This window comes from Genypterus blacodes, unplaced genomic scaffold, assembly GCF_046128005.1.
Source record: "Genypterus blacodes isolate CSIRO-AG114 ecotype Tasmania unplaced genomic scaffold, CSIRO-AGI_Gbla_v1 ptg000021l_1, whole genome shotgun sequence".
Lineage (NCBI taxonomy): Eukaryota > Metazoa > Chordata > Actinopteri > Ophidiiformes > Ophidiidae > Genypterus > Genypterus blacodes.
The window spans coordinates 11,291,101-11,305,825 of NW_027466834.1; the positions used below are offsets into that span (position 1 = coordinate 11,291,101).

Genomic DNA, 14,725 nt, shown 5'->3' on the forward strand with positions numbered 1-14,725 from the left:
GTCCTTTCAAAAGAGAGAGAGAGAGAAAGATAAAGATGTAATTCTCTTCTTATGGTGCGACGTAAACCTTCCACATGTGCTGAATCGAGTGTATCTGAAATCTAATATAACACTGATTAGCTTGCCTTTGACATTAATGTGTATTAATTATAAACACGTGAAGGTTCAGTCCTGTGCTGTGCTGTGATTAGAGCCGTGGGATGTTATGTTATTGATCCAGCCGGCTATAGGAGGAGTGAATAACATGACTGCGTCTCTGAGTGCAGTCGGGTCCGCTCGGCAGCTTCCAGCTCGCTCGCGTTATCGACTGCGGCGCCGCTCGCCAGGTTGAGAAAGAAGACGTTCGAGGTTTTGAAGGTTACGTAATTGCCAGGCAGAGGCACTGATCAATGTTTGGGGAATTCCTTTGACAGAACTAAAAGTGGCAAAGGTCCTTTTATAAGAAAAAGCTTTGGAATCTGAGGCGGGCAAGGGCGATGGAAATTGGAAAATTTGAAGAAAACGTCATGCATTCTTGTCAGGTGTGTGTGGGTGTGTGCGTGTGTGACTGTTCAGCTACCCGAGTTAACTAATTACCACAGCATATATTGAGCAAATGTGTGCTCAGGCAAACAAAAGGATGTGTGTAGCATTTTGGAACGAATGCTGCCTGCGCTGACATTTTCCGCACGTAAATTCTGTTCATTGCTCCATATAATGATTGACTAATGAGGTCAAAGCTGCGAGCTCGTTACTCACCAGGTACCACTGCTTGGGGAAATCGGGGTCTGAAGGCTCCTGGTAGAGATCCCTCTTCGTCCTCTTTCTCACCACTTGCTGCTCCGCCCATAGCACCTGCAAAACAAAGACACGCACACACGCACACACACACGCACACACGCACACACACGCACACGCACACAGAGACGCAGAAGGGTCGTAATTCACTCACTTATTCCCCTTACAGGCTATTGTTCGGTTACCAACGCTCTAATTTTCGAAATTGTGGTAATATCCCACTGATATGCAAAAACAAGGCCCCAGCTGTGTACAAAAAAAAGTAATAACTGGAAAGAGAGCCAGAAACCTGAAGCAAATCTAATTTATTTCATTTCTGTGAGGCAGAGAGAGAGAGAGAGAGAGAGAGGGTATTGTGCGCTTTTCTCACACATGGGGACTGCAGGCGCTTTGGTAAATGCATAGCACGGCAAAGTGAGTGCTAATATCATTTCTTATGACTGTCTAATAATCCCAAATAATTCCGCACGTGTCCATACCCGACACATAAAAGCAAATCAAGCACCTGGCAAGTTTGGCTTTCATGCGCCTTTGAGAGCGTGATTGACGGAGAGGACACACACACATACTCACACACCACCGCCGATTCCAATCTTTTCTCGTTCCGACCAAAACACATTAAAAAGACATTTGGAAGAAAGCTTACATGGGCAGTGGGAACTAATGGCAAAGCACATTTTCATAAAGTTCAATTATGGAAGAGCCACTTACTTTTTACATTATTGTTTTGTAATTATTGTTATTGTCAGTGATAAATGCATCCTCTTTCTGCCTTGCTGACCTAACCTCCATATCAACAGCACTTATTGGAAGTATGTCTAAATTTGCTCTATTTTCCATTAGGGCACCCAGCAGATTGTGACAGTATAATTTCATGCGTTAGTGTCGTTGTCCTTGCGATTAATTCCCCTCCTTCCTGTCAAGATTGTTTCCAGCTCTGAGGCGATTTCCCCTACTTGCTCGATTTCATGATTACATGCTTTTAAAAAAGTGCGGGTGACGCCGGAGCCGGTTTGGAAACTTTTCCTCAGAGACGGAAGCCATTAACCTTGTTCCAACTGATCCCAAACTAATTATCATTTATCTCATTTCATTATGCTCGTAACCTCACATGAGTGACCTGATTGTACCGCAGCCCACTGAACACCACAATATTATCCCAGAGACAGAGTTACATTAGGTGAGGTAAAGTGTGCTGGGGGTGCAGGACAGGGACCAGAAATAACCGCGACCCTGGCGTCAGGGACAAGGACGGAGCGTAGACACACACTGTACATACACTAAGCACACCACGGAGCAAACAAGAGGTGAGGAAGGGGCCCTGAACGCGTCGCAGCCTTAATCTGCTGGAGTAATAAATCATTTTGTTCATTTTTCACCCGTGTCCTGAGGCTTTTCCTGTGTTTGTTCTGGTTTCTCATGTGGTGACCGGGAACAGGATCTGATTAATAAAAGCAATATATAGATTCTCTTCCAAATGCCAGTGGAGACGGGGAGAGAGAGAGAGAGAGAGAGAGAGAGAGAGAGAGAGCACAGAGGCAGACGTGTTCCTCCCAACTATCGTGTTAGCGCCTCGTTATAAATGCCGCCGCTGTCACCTACGAAAAAATACCCAATTCTTTCCCCCCTTCGGAGAGAAGCTGAGCTGTGACGACAGAAACCATCTCGCCACGAGCGGCACAGGCCGAGGCTTATGCGTGCGCCCCCGTGTCATTTGGCCGGCGTGTGATTACTCAGAGGGTTTGGTGATAAGCGGCGTGTTAGCGCCACGAGCCCGGGGAGAGAAGACAATGGACATAATGTGAGTGAGGGCAGCCGGATTACAGAGAGGAACCACTGGAACGCGCTCGCAGCTTGGCACAGTCTAATCCAAATCCCGCTATTGTGTCGTTATTGACTTTTTAATCTGTTTCCTCTGTAGCGAGAACCTCCCATTTTTTTTTCTCTCTCTCCCTCTTACAATAACACTTTGATGATCTCATACATATTTGAACATACGATTTTCAAAATCCCACTCTTTTATTCAGCTGTGTTTTTGGCAGGGTTCAGGCTTAGCCCTTAGGTTGGGTTTGTTACCGTGTGTGCGTGTGTGTGTTTGTGTGTTTGTGTGGGTGGGAAAGCTTCACTGGACAAGCTGTTGTTGCTCAGTGAGACCCGTGACGCCCTGAATTCCTGCGGGTTCAAGTGTAGCGTTCACTTGAACCGCTGACCTCTTGACTGAGAGACTCCTGTGAGGCTGAATCTGTGTAAAATTCCGTGTCAAAACACTTTATCTCCTCCGTTGCTTTGTTTCGGCGTAGGTTTTGTTTATTCCAGACGCGTTCCCTTCTTCCTAACAATGCACACTGAGGGAACAGAAGCAGGGCAAACAGAAATAGAACTCTCGCTTTCTTCCCCCCCCCCTCTCACAGACACACAGACACACATCCAACAACATCGCAACAAAGTCGGTCATTTTCCACGTCGTTTTGAAAATGAAAATTAGGACTGCAGTGGAAAAAAAAAATACCAAAATTGTCAAAATCACCCTGATATTGACAATAATGCCCTTCTTCTGTATCCTGGCCATGTCGGCGATAATTCAAATCTAAAATACAACGTTACCATAGCTACCCGGAGCAGATCAGTGACAGGACACGCGGTGCCGTCCGTGTCCAGAAGCCGCCGCCGACTAGCCGCAAAAATATGAGCTCTAAATGTGATGATGTCACCTTTCTGCTGAGAGCTGACATTGCGTAATGTGCTCTTACCGTTACATTAAATCCATTTCTGGTTGTTGAAATGAAATAAACGCCGGCTCCTCGGAGTAAGAGCACATCGTGTCACCGTGAACACATCCAGCAGATGGATCTTCTCACTGTCCAAGGACGTGCTCGTATACGATGAAGACTTTTTCTCTCTCTCGCTTTGTTAACATATTCCAAAAGGAGAGATTACTTTCCTGTTCTCGACTTCTTCCTGCGCTCTGATCGGAGAGACGCCTTTCCTGCTCGTCTGGAATTAAGGCCTATTGGTTTTTAATTCTATAGAGGCAATCAAGTTGAAGGTTTACAACGGCGGTGTAAAGGAGGCCTGCAAAGACCATTATCCTGTAGCGAGACAGTGTTAAATTAGCTTTTCAAACAAGCTGACAGGGATGAAAGCTTGCCAGTTGTACTTGTTTAACCCCCAAAACAAATCCTATCGACGAGGGTATTTTATTTCTCCGTGGAGGTATTTATCGATTTCATTAATTCCAGCGCCGATACTTACCGTTTATGAGCTCGGCGGGGTTTACACTGGCGCGGCTCCGGTGCCTGCGCCGGCGTGTTTGAGTGAGGACTTTATGAGACGCATCAAACCGTCCGTTCTCAGGCGCAGGGAAAAACTGTCTTGCTTCCACTCCAGCCTGTTTCCCCTCAGAATAATGTGTTGTGAAGTACGCTTGTTGATGTGTTGTCTGTTTCATAAACCCCACGCTGTGATTTGGCAGCAGCTAAACACGCACGTCTGATATTCTAAGTGTAATTAGCGTAGCTCCCGTTAAATACTTTGCTACACTTGTTTGGAATTTATCTAATTTATTATTTATTGTTTTTTTTTCTCCGCTGCATTGCCGTGTCCTTCGCTTGACTTGCAAATGCGCTTTTTCCCCGTGTGGGTTTCCGAGCGTTTATTCTGGAGGTGCAGGCTGCTACGCAACAGCGCCGCGGCTTCGGCTCCTTCCTCTCACCTTTCCACCCTCTGCTGTCACTGCTGATAAGAAGTTTTTGAAGACTTACCACCTAAAAGGAATAACTTTGCATGCGAGATGAGAGGTTACGTTCGGGGGTGGGGGGGGGGGGGTTTAATCTCGACTGCTTTCGGGATTGGAAACTCGCAATTGGACTGAGCCGTCTGGAACAATGCAATCACCGGAGTCATTTACATTTTAAACAACTGCACACTGCCACGCGTAATAAGCGCTGTGATAATTGAAGCTCATTCATAAAGCGTCTCTCTGAAGTTAATTGCGCCAGGAAAATGCCAATATGTGTATCGGCGCTCCGAGCGGATGACTTGCTACGTATTGATGTGTGGCGCCGACGCAAAATGAATGCGAAAAGGGAAATCGGTAGACGAAACACTACATTTAAATAAACTGATTAATCAACTGAGAGTCAAATTGATCACAAACGCTTTGATACCACTGAAATTTACCTTCAGGACTGAAACAGTTGCGACGGTGTGTAACTACAAACAGCTTTACGAGACACGGAAACACAGAAACTATCAAAGAGGCCACAGACGGGCGTTAATGAATTTTGAGCGGCGCTTCTTCTTGCCCTCAGCGACACGTGAAATCTGGCACCCTTGTTTACAAATCATTATCCTCAATTTCTAACGAAAATAACAGTTTGATTCAACGACTACATCTGATTTACACGGGGGCTGGAGTTTGCGGAATTCTAATAAAGCAGGTGTAACACTGATTGGGGTGTTGACATTCAAAGATGAAAATGTTCCTTCTTTCAAGCCCGACAGATGCCAACAAAACAAATGCCAGACTCCCCATCTTATTAACATTGAGGTGCAAATAATACTTATGACAAGTCCGGGGGAAAAGGCAAGATGGAGCGCGCAGAGATCCTCCCAGCTGTTCTGTTGTTTTGAGTGGGTTTGCTTTGCATATTTGCAGCGATGCGGTACCTCAGTGTGGGTCAGAGGGACAGATGGAGCGGACGGCGAAAACACACATCAGCCTGATAAGATGTCACAGACGCCGATGTCCTCTTTGGCTGTGATACACTCTGTGTGTGCAATCCAATCTATCTTTGTTGTCTTGTTGCTGTTTGCAGTGTGTTGTGTAAGAGCTGGACTTACCTGTGGTTCTGTCTGCAGCCTGATGTGAATCCCCCTATGGCCGCTCACCGACCTCTTCTCCACGCCGTGGTGCCTGAAGTGATAATAGTCTCCGAAAACCTGCGCAAACACAACAGCAGAGGGACAAAGGGTTCACCCGCTGAAAGAAGGGACGGCCAGACGGGAAAGACACGTGTGCACACCCGTGTTCATTTCACAAAGAGCTTAGAGGCCCCCCCACATCCACCCCAGGACCCGTGCCTACAGACATCCCCATTATGCAGCCGTACAGACGGAGATATGAATTGCATGAGAGGCGGTGGATTCTATCCATCACAAATAATAAGAAGCATCTATCAGACATGGAGTGAGTGTTTCAAAGCGCTGCATTCCTCATATTGCTGCCACATTGCCCTTCACAGCCCCTTCACAGCTCTTGCTCATATAAAAGAGCTTGTAAGGATAATTCATCAGGTGAGGACTGTGACCAGCGGGCCTTAAAACCACAGGAAGGGCTTTGTTTTCGCCAAAGCACAAGTGGCCATCTCGCGGTCTAAGGGTGGCTTCATCTGAAGAGGAAGATAGTGAATACAAAAAGGTATGCAATACGGTACGACACAAAGCTATCGGGCTGCAGGAGAGGAAACGACAAGGAGCTGCCCAGATGAGCTTTACATGGGTATTCGCAGGAGAACAGGCTCCATTTGAGGAGGAAGCACTGCAATCTGTACACGGGTGCCACATGGGACTAGATCACCTTCACGAGCCGAGCGGGGCGGAGAGAGGGAGGGAGAGAGAGAGATTGAAAGAGAGAGAGAGAGAGAAAAAGACAGAGAAGGAGGTAGGAATAGTGGAGGGAGGGAGAGACGAGCGTGCGGGGTCTGACAGGCCGACCAGGCAGGATGGATGTGTGAGGAGGGAGAAGAGCAGACGCAGCAGGATGGAAGGGCTCTCCTGGGGCTGCGAGCTGAATTTGCAGCCTGGCTGCCCGCTCGCCCAACATACTGGAGACTGAAGCTCACAGGCCCAGTCTGTTAGAACCGATACAGAAGTGCCAGCTTAGACTGCAGCCAATTTGACTTCCTCTTGTCAAATATTTGCAGTAAAGACTTGATTTCAAATCTCTTGCTGAAACATCCGTCTTAGCTTTAAATGACGCCGCAATGTGCAGGAATGATCTTTTTTCCCCCTCAGGTGAAGCTATTTCCTTACACACAATTATGTGCAGATGAGCTGAATGTGTCAAGAGACGGCTCCCAAAATGATGCTCCTGAATGAAAATGTATTTGTGAGAACCGCAAGAGGAAATGAGAATACTGCTCAGCGCCTTGTTCTACTTATAACACAGCGTAGGCCAAGGTGAAATATCTCATATCTGAACGTTATTGTCAAGCTCAATCAAAAGGTGCAGAAGTGAAATTGCGGGGAACTGGAGAGAAAGCTGCAATTTGTTACAATTTAATCCACGCTTCACCACGGAGAAGCGGCTGCGCTCGGCGGCGAGACCGCAGCTGGCACTGACTTATTGACATTTTCAGTAAATTACACAATCAGCCGGCGCCCTTACAGGGACCTCGTCTCAAAAAACACCAAAGCGACGCAAAGGGAAACGGCTCATGGATAATGGTGAGATCGAGGTGTGATGAGGGATCTGACCCCAGAAATTAATGAGTCGTGCTTTTACACTGATTGCGGGGGGGCTCAAAGCTCATTTGTTAGGCAGTAGCTCAGTGGGTAGAGCTTCCGCTTGGGAACCGGAGGGTTGCCGGTTCGAGTCCCTGCCGAGGTGCCCCTGAGCAAGGCACCGAACACTAAATTGCTCCCCCCCTGCGAAGGGTGGTAGTGTAATGCAATGTAAGTCGCTTTGGATAAAAGCGTCTGCCAAATGATCGTAATGTAATGTAATGTAATGTAATTTGTGTGGCACCGGGTGGCTTTTCTGTCGGACAAAAGCCCATCAGAGTGCTGATATCCTTTTTTTTTTTTTTTTTTTACACCAAGGGTCTATCGGCCTTGGGAAATTGAGATGGAGATGGAAATGTCGGCGTGGCGGCCCAGGAGTCGTGACTCCACATTCAGAATCTTGTGTTGCAGTTTGTGAATCGACTGGTGTCTGTGTGTGTGTGTGTGTGTGAGTGTGTACGTGCGAGAGAGGGGTAATTGAGATCACCGCGGGTCATTAGTCACCTGCCACGATGCCATGAGTTTGCATTAGAAGCACTCTGCCCTTTACACTCCTGCCTGCCTGGACAGCATGAAAATATGCTGTGCCAGGAATTCTTCACTTTGCCAAACGCATCGTAGGAATTATCAAAGAGTTAACTTGAGAGTTAACTTAATAACTCTATTCATGACCTCTTCATTGAAAATCCATCCTAGAAAAATCTTAAATTGCAACAAAATTCATTAAGGATCTGGGTAGAAATTTCCTCAGAAGAGCTCCAATCTTCAATTATGAATGTTGCAGTAATCAATTCTTTATCAGATGACATTTCAGTTTAATTAACTGTTGTAAACTGACTTAATGAGGCTGTGTACTCATCTCTGCACACCCTGTTTATCTATTTTTATATGCAATTATGTTGCATGCGAATGTGACTCAATGCAAATCTCATTTTATGTACATACGTTAATGTATATACAGTTTTATACTAACTCACCTTGGAGTGATAAAAAGACCAAGATCTCCACTCAAATGTATTTATGAATACGTTTCTACTTCAGGGAGTTTGCTTAAATAACGTACGTTGGTTAAACACAAACAGATTTGATGATGGAAGGTTTTTCATTTTGATCTCAGACTGGACCGTCAACAAGAACGTCTGAGCTTCTCCTCAGTTTGAATCAAGCTAAGCGAATCCTCTAAGACTCAACATCTGCTGCGGTTGTGATGATTGTGGGTAAAGGTCGCTTACCTCTGTTGATATTCAGACAGTCAATGTTTCCCAGGCGGACACGTGTCCAAATCACATTTACGTGTCTCCTCTGTGGTGGAGACGCTGCATTCAGGCCGCAATTAAAAAGGCAGAGGACGAGTGAGTGTTGTCCTCTGACCAAACTGCCGGGCCCATTCATTGAGGCTGCTGTCTCCTCTTACTTATATTACCATCATTTAGGACCTCAGCAGCTGTTAAAGGATCCATTTTCGTTGTTAGAAGTGGGATAATGAATTTGGTGGTGGACGTGTTGCACACACATTATAGCTATAGGAACACAAGGCTCAAGCTGAATGCAAAGCCCGCCGTGTTGCTGTCATTACCATGAAGATTTAATAACGCTTAAGTACTTTCATTTTATTTCCAGCCAGCAGATCTCCTCCCCGAGACTGGCAGCAACATTTCCATTGTGCCAAATGCCGAAATGATAGTTTTTCACGGCTACGGCCTTCAGTAGAGGCCAAAAACATTCTCAAAATAATTTCAGGGCCGGCTTCTCCTTGGAAAAACTGAGGGGTGGCGAATCAGAAGGTATAATCACAGGGATCAGGGAGATTGTGGGGTAAAAATGGTTCTTCGTCCCGGAATTCTCCCCCCAAGGTCGTGGGAGGAAATACAAAACAGACATTGTCGATTCAGACGGCAATGAAAAATCACCAACGAGCTCATGTCCCTCATGTCCTCCGTCTTATGGACGCTTTTAAATGGAATCTCTTTGGTAACTTGGTAACTGTATACAGAAACTGCAGAGTGCTTACATCCGCCTATACGCAGCCAACGAGATGGAGCGATGCCATTGTTGCGTCGGGCAGACGGTCGGGCGAACGCAGACGCCGCGTACGGAGCCAACACGAATCTCGAATCCAGATATTAAACACTTTCAAATTTCAAAAAGCCTTGAACTCTCTTAGAGCGCGTTCCACCGAGAGACAGACCGAAGTACGATTCTGCGAGTGGGTGTGAGTGCTTGTGAATCAAACGCTCCCCGTCAGACCGAGAGCTTGGAGAGGCATCGAAGAGCATAATCGAGCTTTATCTTTGACAATATCTCACATTTTTTTACCGTCTTCCTCTCCTGCTGTAGTTTATTTATATCCCTAACAATGATCACCACTTATCTTTTCTTATACACACACCTGGCGGCAGAACATCTCATGCCGTGCCTCGTCTCATTCCTCTCCTATGCCTTTTATTTCTTTCATTACCCTTTAACTACCCTGTTGCCGATTCCAGCTCACTGTAAAGTAATGAAATTTAAAGGACATGCAGCGTGTTCCATATTAGCTGTAATACTCATTTTGATATGCTGCTATAACCTGCCAGCGAACTTAACGCCCGTATATCTGCCGGTGTAATCAGATACGGTGTTGGTCAAGAATTCAAGGAGGATAAAACTCATTTTTATGCTTTACCTCCTTTATCCCAACACTTCTGCCACCTGCTGTCTTCTGCCCTCTGAGCCATGTTGCCTTGGTCTCTTGCCACAGTTGTAAAGTCAATATTGGCCAGAGGTGATTGGCTTCAGACCTCAGCAGAGAGAAATGTGGCGAATAAGTCTCAGCTGAGGCATTATGCATTCAGCGACGATCCTCTATTTGCAAATGAAATAAAAAGGGAAGACTTTATTTCCCCCTCTTATCAAGCTATCAAGGATAACAAATGATGTGCGCCGCTTGAAAAGTGTTTGAATTAGTTTGTGCCTGAGATGCTGCGATCGTGTCGAGTGGGAGGCATTGAGAGAGGAAAATATACAATAAAATCTAATTTTTCTTATCGGCAAACTGATTCTGCAGGGGGAATAACAATATACAGAGAACTGGGAGTGTGTGTGTGTGTGTGTGTTGGTTCGAGCCGACTAAAGAAATGCGAGTTTGCAGGTCTGTGTGTGTGTGTGTGTGTGTGTGTGTGTGTGTGTGTGTGTGTGTGTGTGTGTGTGTGTGTGTGTGTGTGTGTGTGTGTGTGTGTGTGTGTGTGTGTGTATGCTGTATGCGTGTGTGTGTGTGTGTGTGTGTTCACTTAGAGAGCTTTGGGGTCCACTGTGAGGATATTGACTGTGACAAAGTTCCCCTTTCCCAACAATTCCCTCGAGCGCCGCAAATTCACTTTATTGGCTTTGGCGTCAATCAGGCCGATCCTTCAAGGAAAAACACTGGCAGCAATTGTTGGTGAGAGACGCAGCGATGATAGTACTTCACTCTAATGACTACGCACTTTAATTTACAACCTGCGATGTACAATTCCGCCATCTGTGATAGAGGATACTGAGCACATAAACGCCTTTGATACACACACACACGCACACGCACGAGGCTTTGGGTCCGTCTGTGCGGTAGGAAGGCAGCAGCGAGTCAGCAAAGCTCATTGATCCTCGCCTGGCTCCGCCCCCTCGCGTTTGTCTCCTTCCCTTTTTTTGAATCTACGTTGGTAATCTACAAAAACATTTGTCACTCGCAAAACCCACAGACATATGTTGGCTTCCTTTGCTGCTCGGAGTTTACATACACAGGTCAGTGTGTGTGTGTGTACCGCTCTGCTTGCCTCTGTGTTTGTTAATGCGGTTGGCGTCCACTGCGCCACTTGGCCCTGCCATCTTCTGGACTAATTACAACAGATTCTCGGGGGTTTCCGCTTAAGTGGGAAAAGCTCATTATACTGCACAGAAATAGAGGCTAATTGAGTGTTTTTAAAATGAAGGGTAATTATTTGTTTGTGTCTTAGCTTCTAATTCTGCGAGTTGCCTGCCTGCCTCCACTGCGTTTCCACCGCTCCGGGGGACTTGTTGTCATGGGGAAAGCTGCGCCAAATGCAGTTTTTGGGGCTAATTACGGGGCTGTGGAGGCAAGTTTTAACAAAACGCCTGTGAAGACCGTCTCTCCCGTCGCGGGGAGAGTGAGAAGGACTGTCGCGAGCGGTGTACAAGAATGATGTGTGTGGCTAAATACACAAAGAAATGTTATACAAGCTGTGGTGGCGAAAGCTCAGAAGACCTTGAAAGTGAATGGTTGCTAAATCATGAATGGCGTGTCGAGCCTCTGGGAGAAGAGAAGAGGGAGAGAGAGAAAGGGAGGGAGGGAGAAGAAAGTTGCTTAAGCGAGAGAAAAGAGGAGTGCGGAAGGTACAAAGAAAAAGATTTACCCCCCCTCGGAAAAAAAGCAAGAGTTCCTCCTAATGGTTGACCAGTGGGATGATATCACCATAAAGACACACACACACACAGACCCATTCCCTGTCAATGTGTGCTGCTATGAAATCTTAATCAAGGTTTGTATCCTGCTCTGTAATTCTACGCTTGAATAAAATATGGTCATACGCCTGTTGAGAAGGGTTTTCAGGGGGGTTTGATTAAACCATAAAACTTAATTGCTGGAGTGTGAATCTGGTGCTTTTTCCTGCAGACATAAAAAGGAGAAAAAGCAACATTAGTGATGTAGCTTTATCGACGTGGTGTGAGGTTTTTTTCCCCCCTCCTACAGGGGCGAGATAAGGGACAGAGCACAGAGAGAGGGTGCTTATCGAAAGACGTCACACACACACACACACACACACACCGCTAAGCTACGCCATCAGTCAGCCCAACCTTGCTCACGGTGACAATGATACATCCACCTAGGCATCGTGTAAACGCTGGTGTTCGGAGAAGTGGACACACACAAGAACACACACACACACACACACACACACACACACACACACACACACACACACACACACACACACACACACACACACACACACACACACACACACACACACACACACACACACACACACACACACACACACACACACACACACACACACACACACACACACACACACGAGCGACGGCCTGAAGAAAACCAGAGTTAAGACAGAAAAGAGCAGAACGAGAGAGGAGTTGAGGAGAGAGACTTAATATTTTAGAACAATCCCTGAGTTTTAATTAGAGTTTCATCCCACCGGACTCATTTTCCGGTCTGAAACTCTGATCTCACCCCTGTTCTTCTTCGCCGGTGCGCTGAATATTCATGGAGTCGGGGGAGACTGATACAACACTTCCTGCGATGTTCCAGCACGCCCCGTGGGCTTTGTTAGTCCTTGTATTTGGGATAATCAGTAATCATATCGTACACACTGTATCACGCTCCGCTCACCTATCAGAGCGATTGCCTTGTCAGGAGCCGTAATGTACCTATTACCATTCATAGAGCGGGAGATGGGCAGGAACGGAAGTGGAGACACGAAGGGAGTGATGGAGAGAAGCACCGAGTGGGAGGAATGGAAACAATGAGAGTCAGATGAGCGCCCAGGCACAAAAAAAAAGAAAAACAACCGTACAGTCTGTTTAAGGAGTCTGTGCTGACACCAGCTCTTCCTCGCTTATGATGAAGAACAGGGCCAGATGATTGAAATCTTAACTGGGTTCATTCGGAGACTCTTGGACGAGAGAAATGAAACAGGTCTCTCTCTCTCTCTCTCTCTCTCTCTCTCTCTCTCTCTCTCTCTCTCTCTCTCTCTCCGAGTGCACCTGCCAAGCTCGAGTGATGCTGAGCAGCTTTATGCAAATATGCAGACAAATAAATTGGTGAGAGATTTTGTTTTTTTTTTTTTTTTTTACAAAATGGGGCAAATGAAACTGTTCTGAATTATGGAGTAATCTCTTCGGTGTTCAGTATTCCGAGGTGTTGCGTCACGACCGCCTGAGTGCTCTCGGCCTTCTGTTTATACCTGGAGGCGTCGCACTCGTCTCGACTGCGACGCCGTTACGCATAAAAGCAATTCCGATAAGAAGCCAGCGGCGATTACGGTCTGTGTTTTTGACCGGATTGTGCAGAGAACAATCTCCTTCTCCTTCTCCTCTCCACTTCGTTTATGTTAATAACGCGGCGGCGCTGCTCTTACGTCTTAAGTCGTTCCCGCCTCTTGCCTGTGAGAGCGAGTGAACGGAACGCTCCCCGATAACGAAATTCAGTGGGAAATCAATAAGGTGAAGCCGTCGGATGGCTGTTCCATTGATTTTTCATAGACTGGGATCAGTCAATCAATCAGTTGATGCAAGCTTCGAGGTGGCAGCGTTGGGAAGAAAAAGGTCTGTGGGTGTAAAGCAACAGTGATGGACTAGTGAAAAGGAAATGTGCCAAACGTCCTCTGCCTAGTATGTGCCCTTCACTCGGCTTGATGGGGGAAAATGGAAGCTGTCAGCGTCTTCAGAGACACGTGGAGGAAGAAGCATCCCTGCTACATGAGAAACAAATCCCCGGAGAGGGGAGAAAAAAAATCTCCCTTACACTCCACTTCATCACATCGCAGACTGATTCAGGCACACACACGAACACACACACACACAGTGGCGCCTGATGTGGTTGGGTCAGTAGAAAAAAAACACAGCAGCCTCCAGCGATCCAGCTCATTTCTCAGATGGTGGTCTGCTTTGTACCACTGGGAGTTTGTGAGGCTTGTGGCTTATTCATTCGCAGACTCCCAACTTCACTCACTGCACTCTTTTCCACATCACCCCTCCTCAAAATCCCCCGGGTGCCGAAACACCGCCCCCCTCCCCTCCCACCTCGCCGCCACTTGCAACAGGCTCTGTCACCCCGGCTTGTGGTGAAACTGAAGCAACTGGGACTCCGCTTTCATCTCCATTTGACTGCTTCTCTGCATGCAACTCTTCCACCATTTCCATATATTAATACTGTCAATTCTCACTAAGCCTTGACAGATTCGGGGTGCAAATGAATTCGCAGATGACGATATACTGTACGACTTTTCCCTACATTACAACTCACGGCTCTATTCTCCTTAAGCTGTCCGTGCACAGTACATAAGGCTGAGCTATGTGCTCTTTGAAATCGCGTGGACGAGACCTGGGAATGATTTAATTAAGTGAATGTTCCGAACGCACCAGCGCAACAACTGTTTTTTAAAAATGAATGCTTTATATCAGGCAATAAGTCATCGAATACATCTTCAATTTCAATGAACGCCAAGTGTCTCTTCAGCTTCAGAGGCTCCAGGGTTTGATGAAGAGATTCAGTGAGGCTGCGCTGTGTGAGACTTACACACTTACACTCGGGGGTAAATCAAAACCCAAACTCTGTGCTTGTAGCATTGTTGGGTATGAATATATGTACTGTTGAAACTCTAATCGTCTAGAAATGATTTGCTCTTCGATTGGCTGACATTTGTAATATCAATAAAACTAGCAATGT

The 14,725-nt window shown here is 46.5% G+C and overlaps 1 protein-coding gene across 1 annotated transcript in view; it reads right to left on the reverse strand.

Moving 5' to 3' along the window:
* Nucleotides 1-14,725, reverse strand: part of furinb (furin (paired basic amino acid cleaving enzyme) b) — a 62,571-nt gene that overhangs the window by 26,862 nt on the left and 20,984 nt on the right. Inside the window, exons 3-4 of the mRNA XM_076141819.1 lie at nt 5,620-5,718; nt 739-834 (exon numbers count right to left, since the gene is read on the reverse strand). Coding sequence (XP_075997934.1) covers nt 739-834; nt 5,620-5,718 — 195 coding nt within the window. The remainder of the gene's footprint in view (nt 1-738; nt 835-5,619; nt 5,719-14,725) is intronic.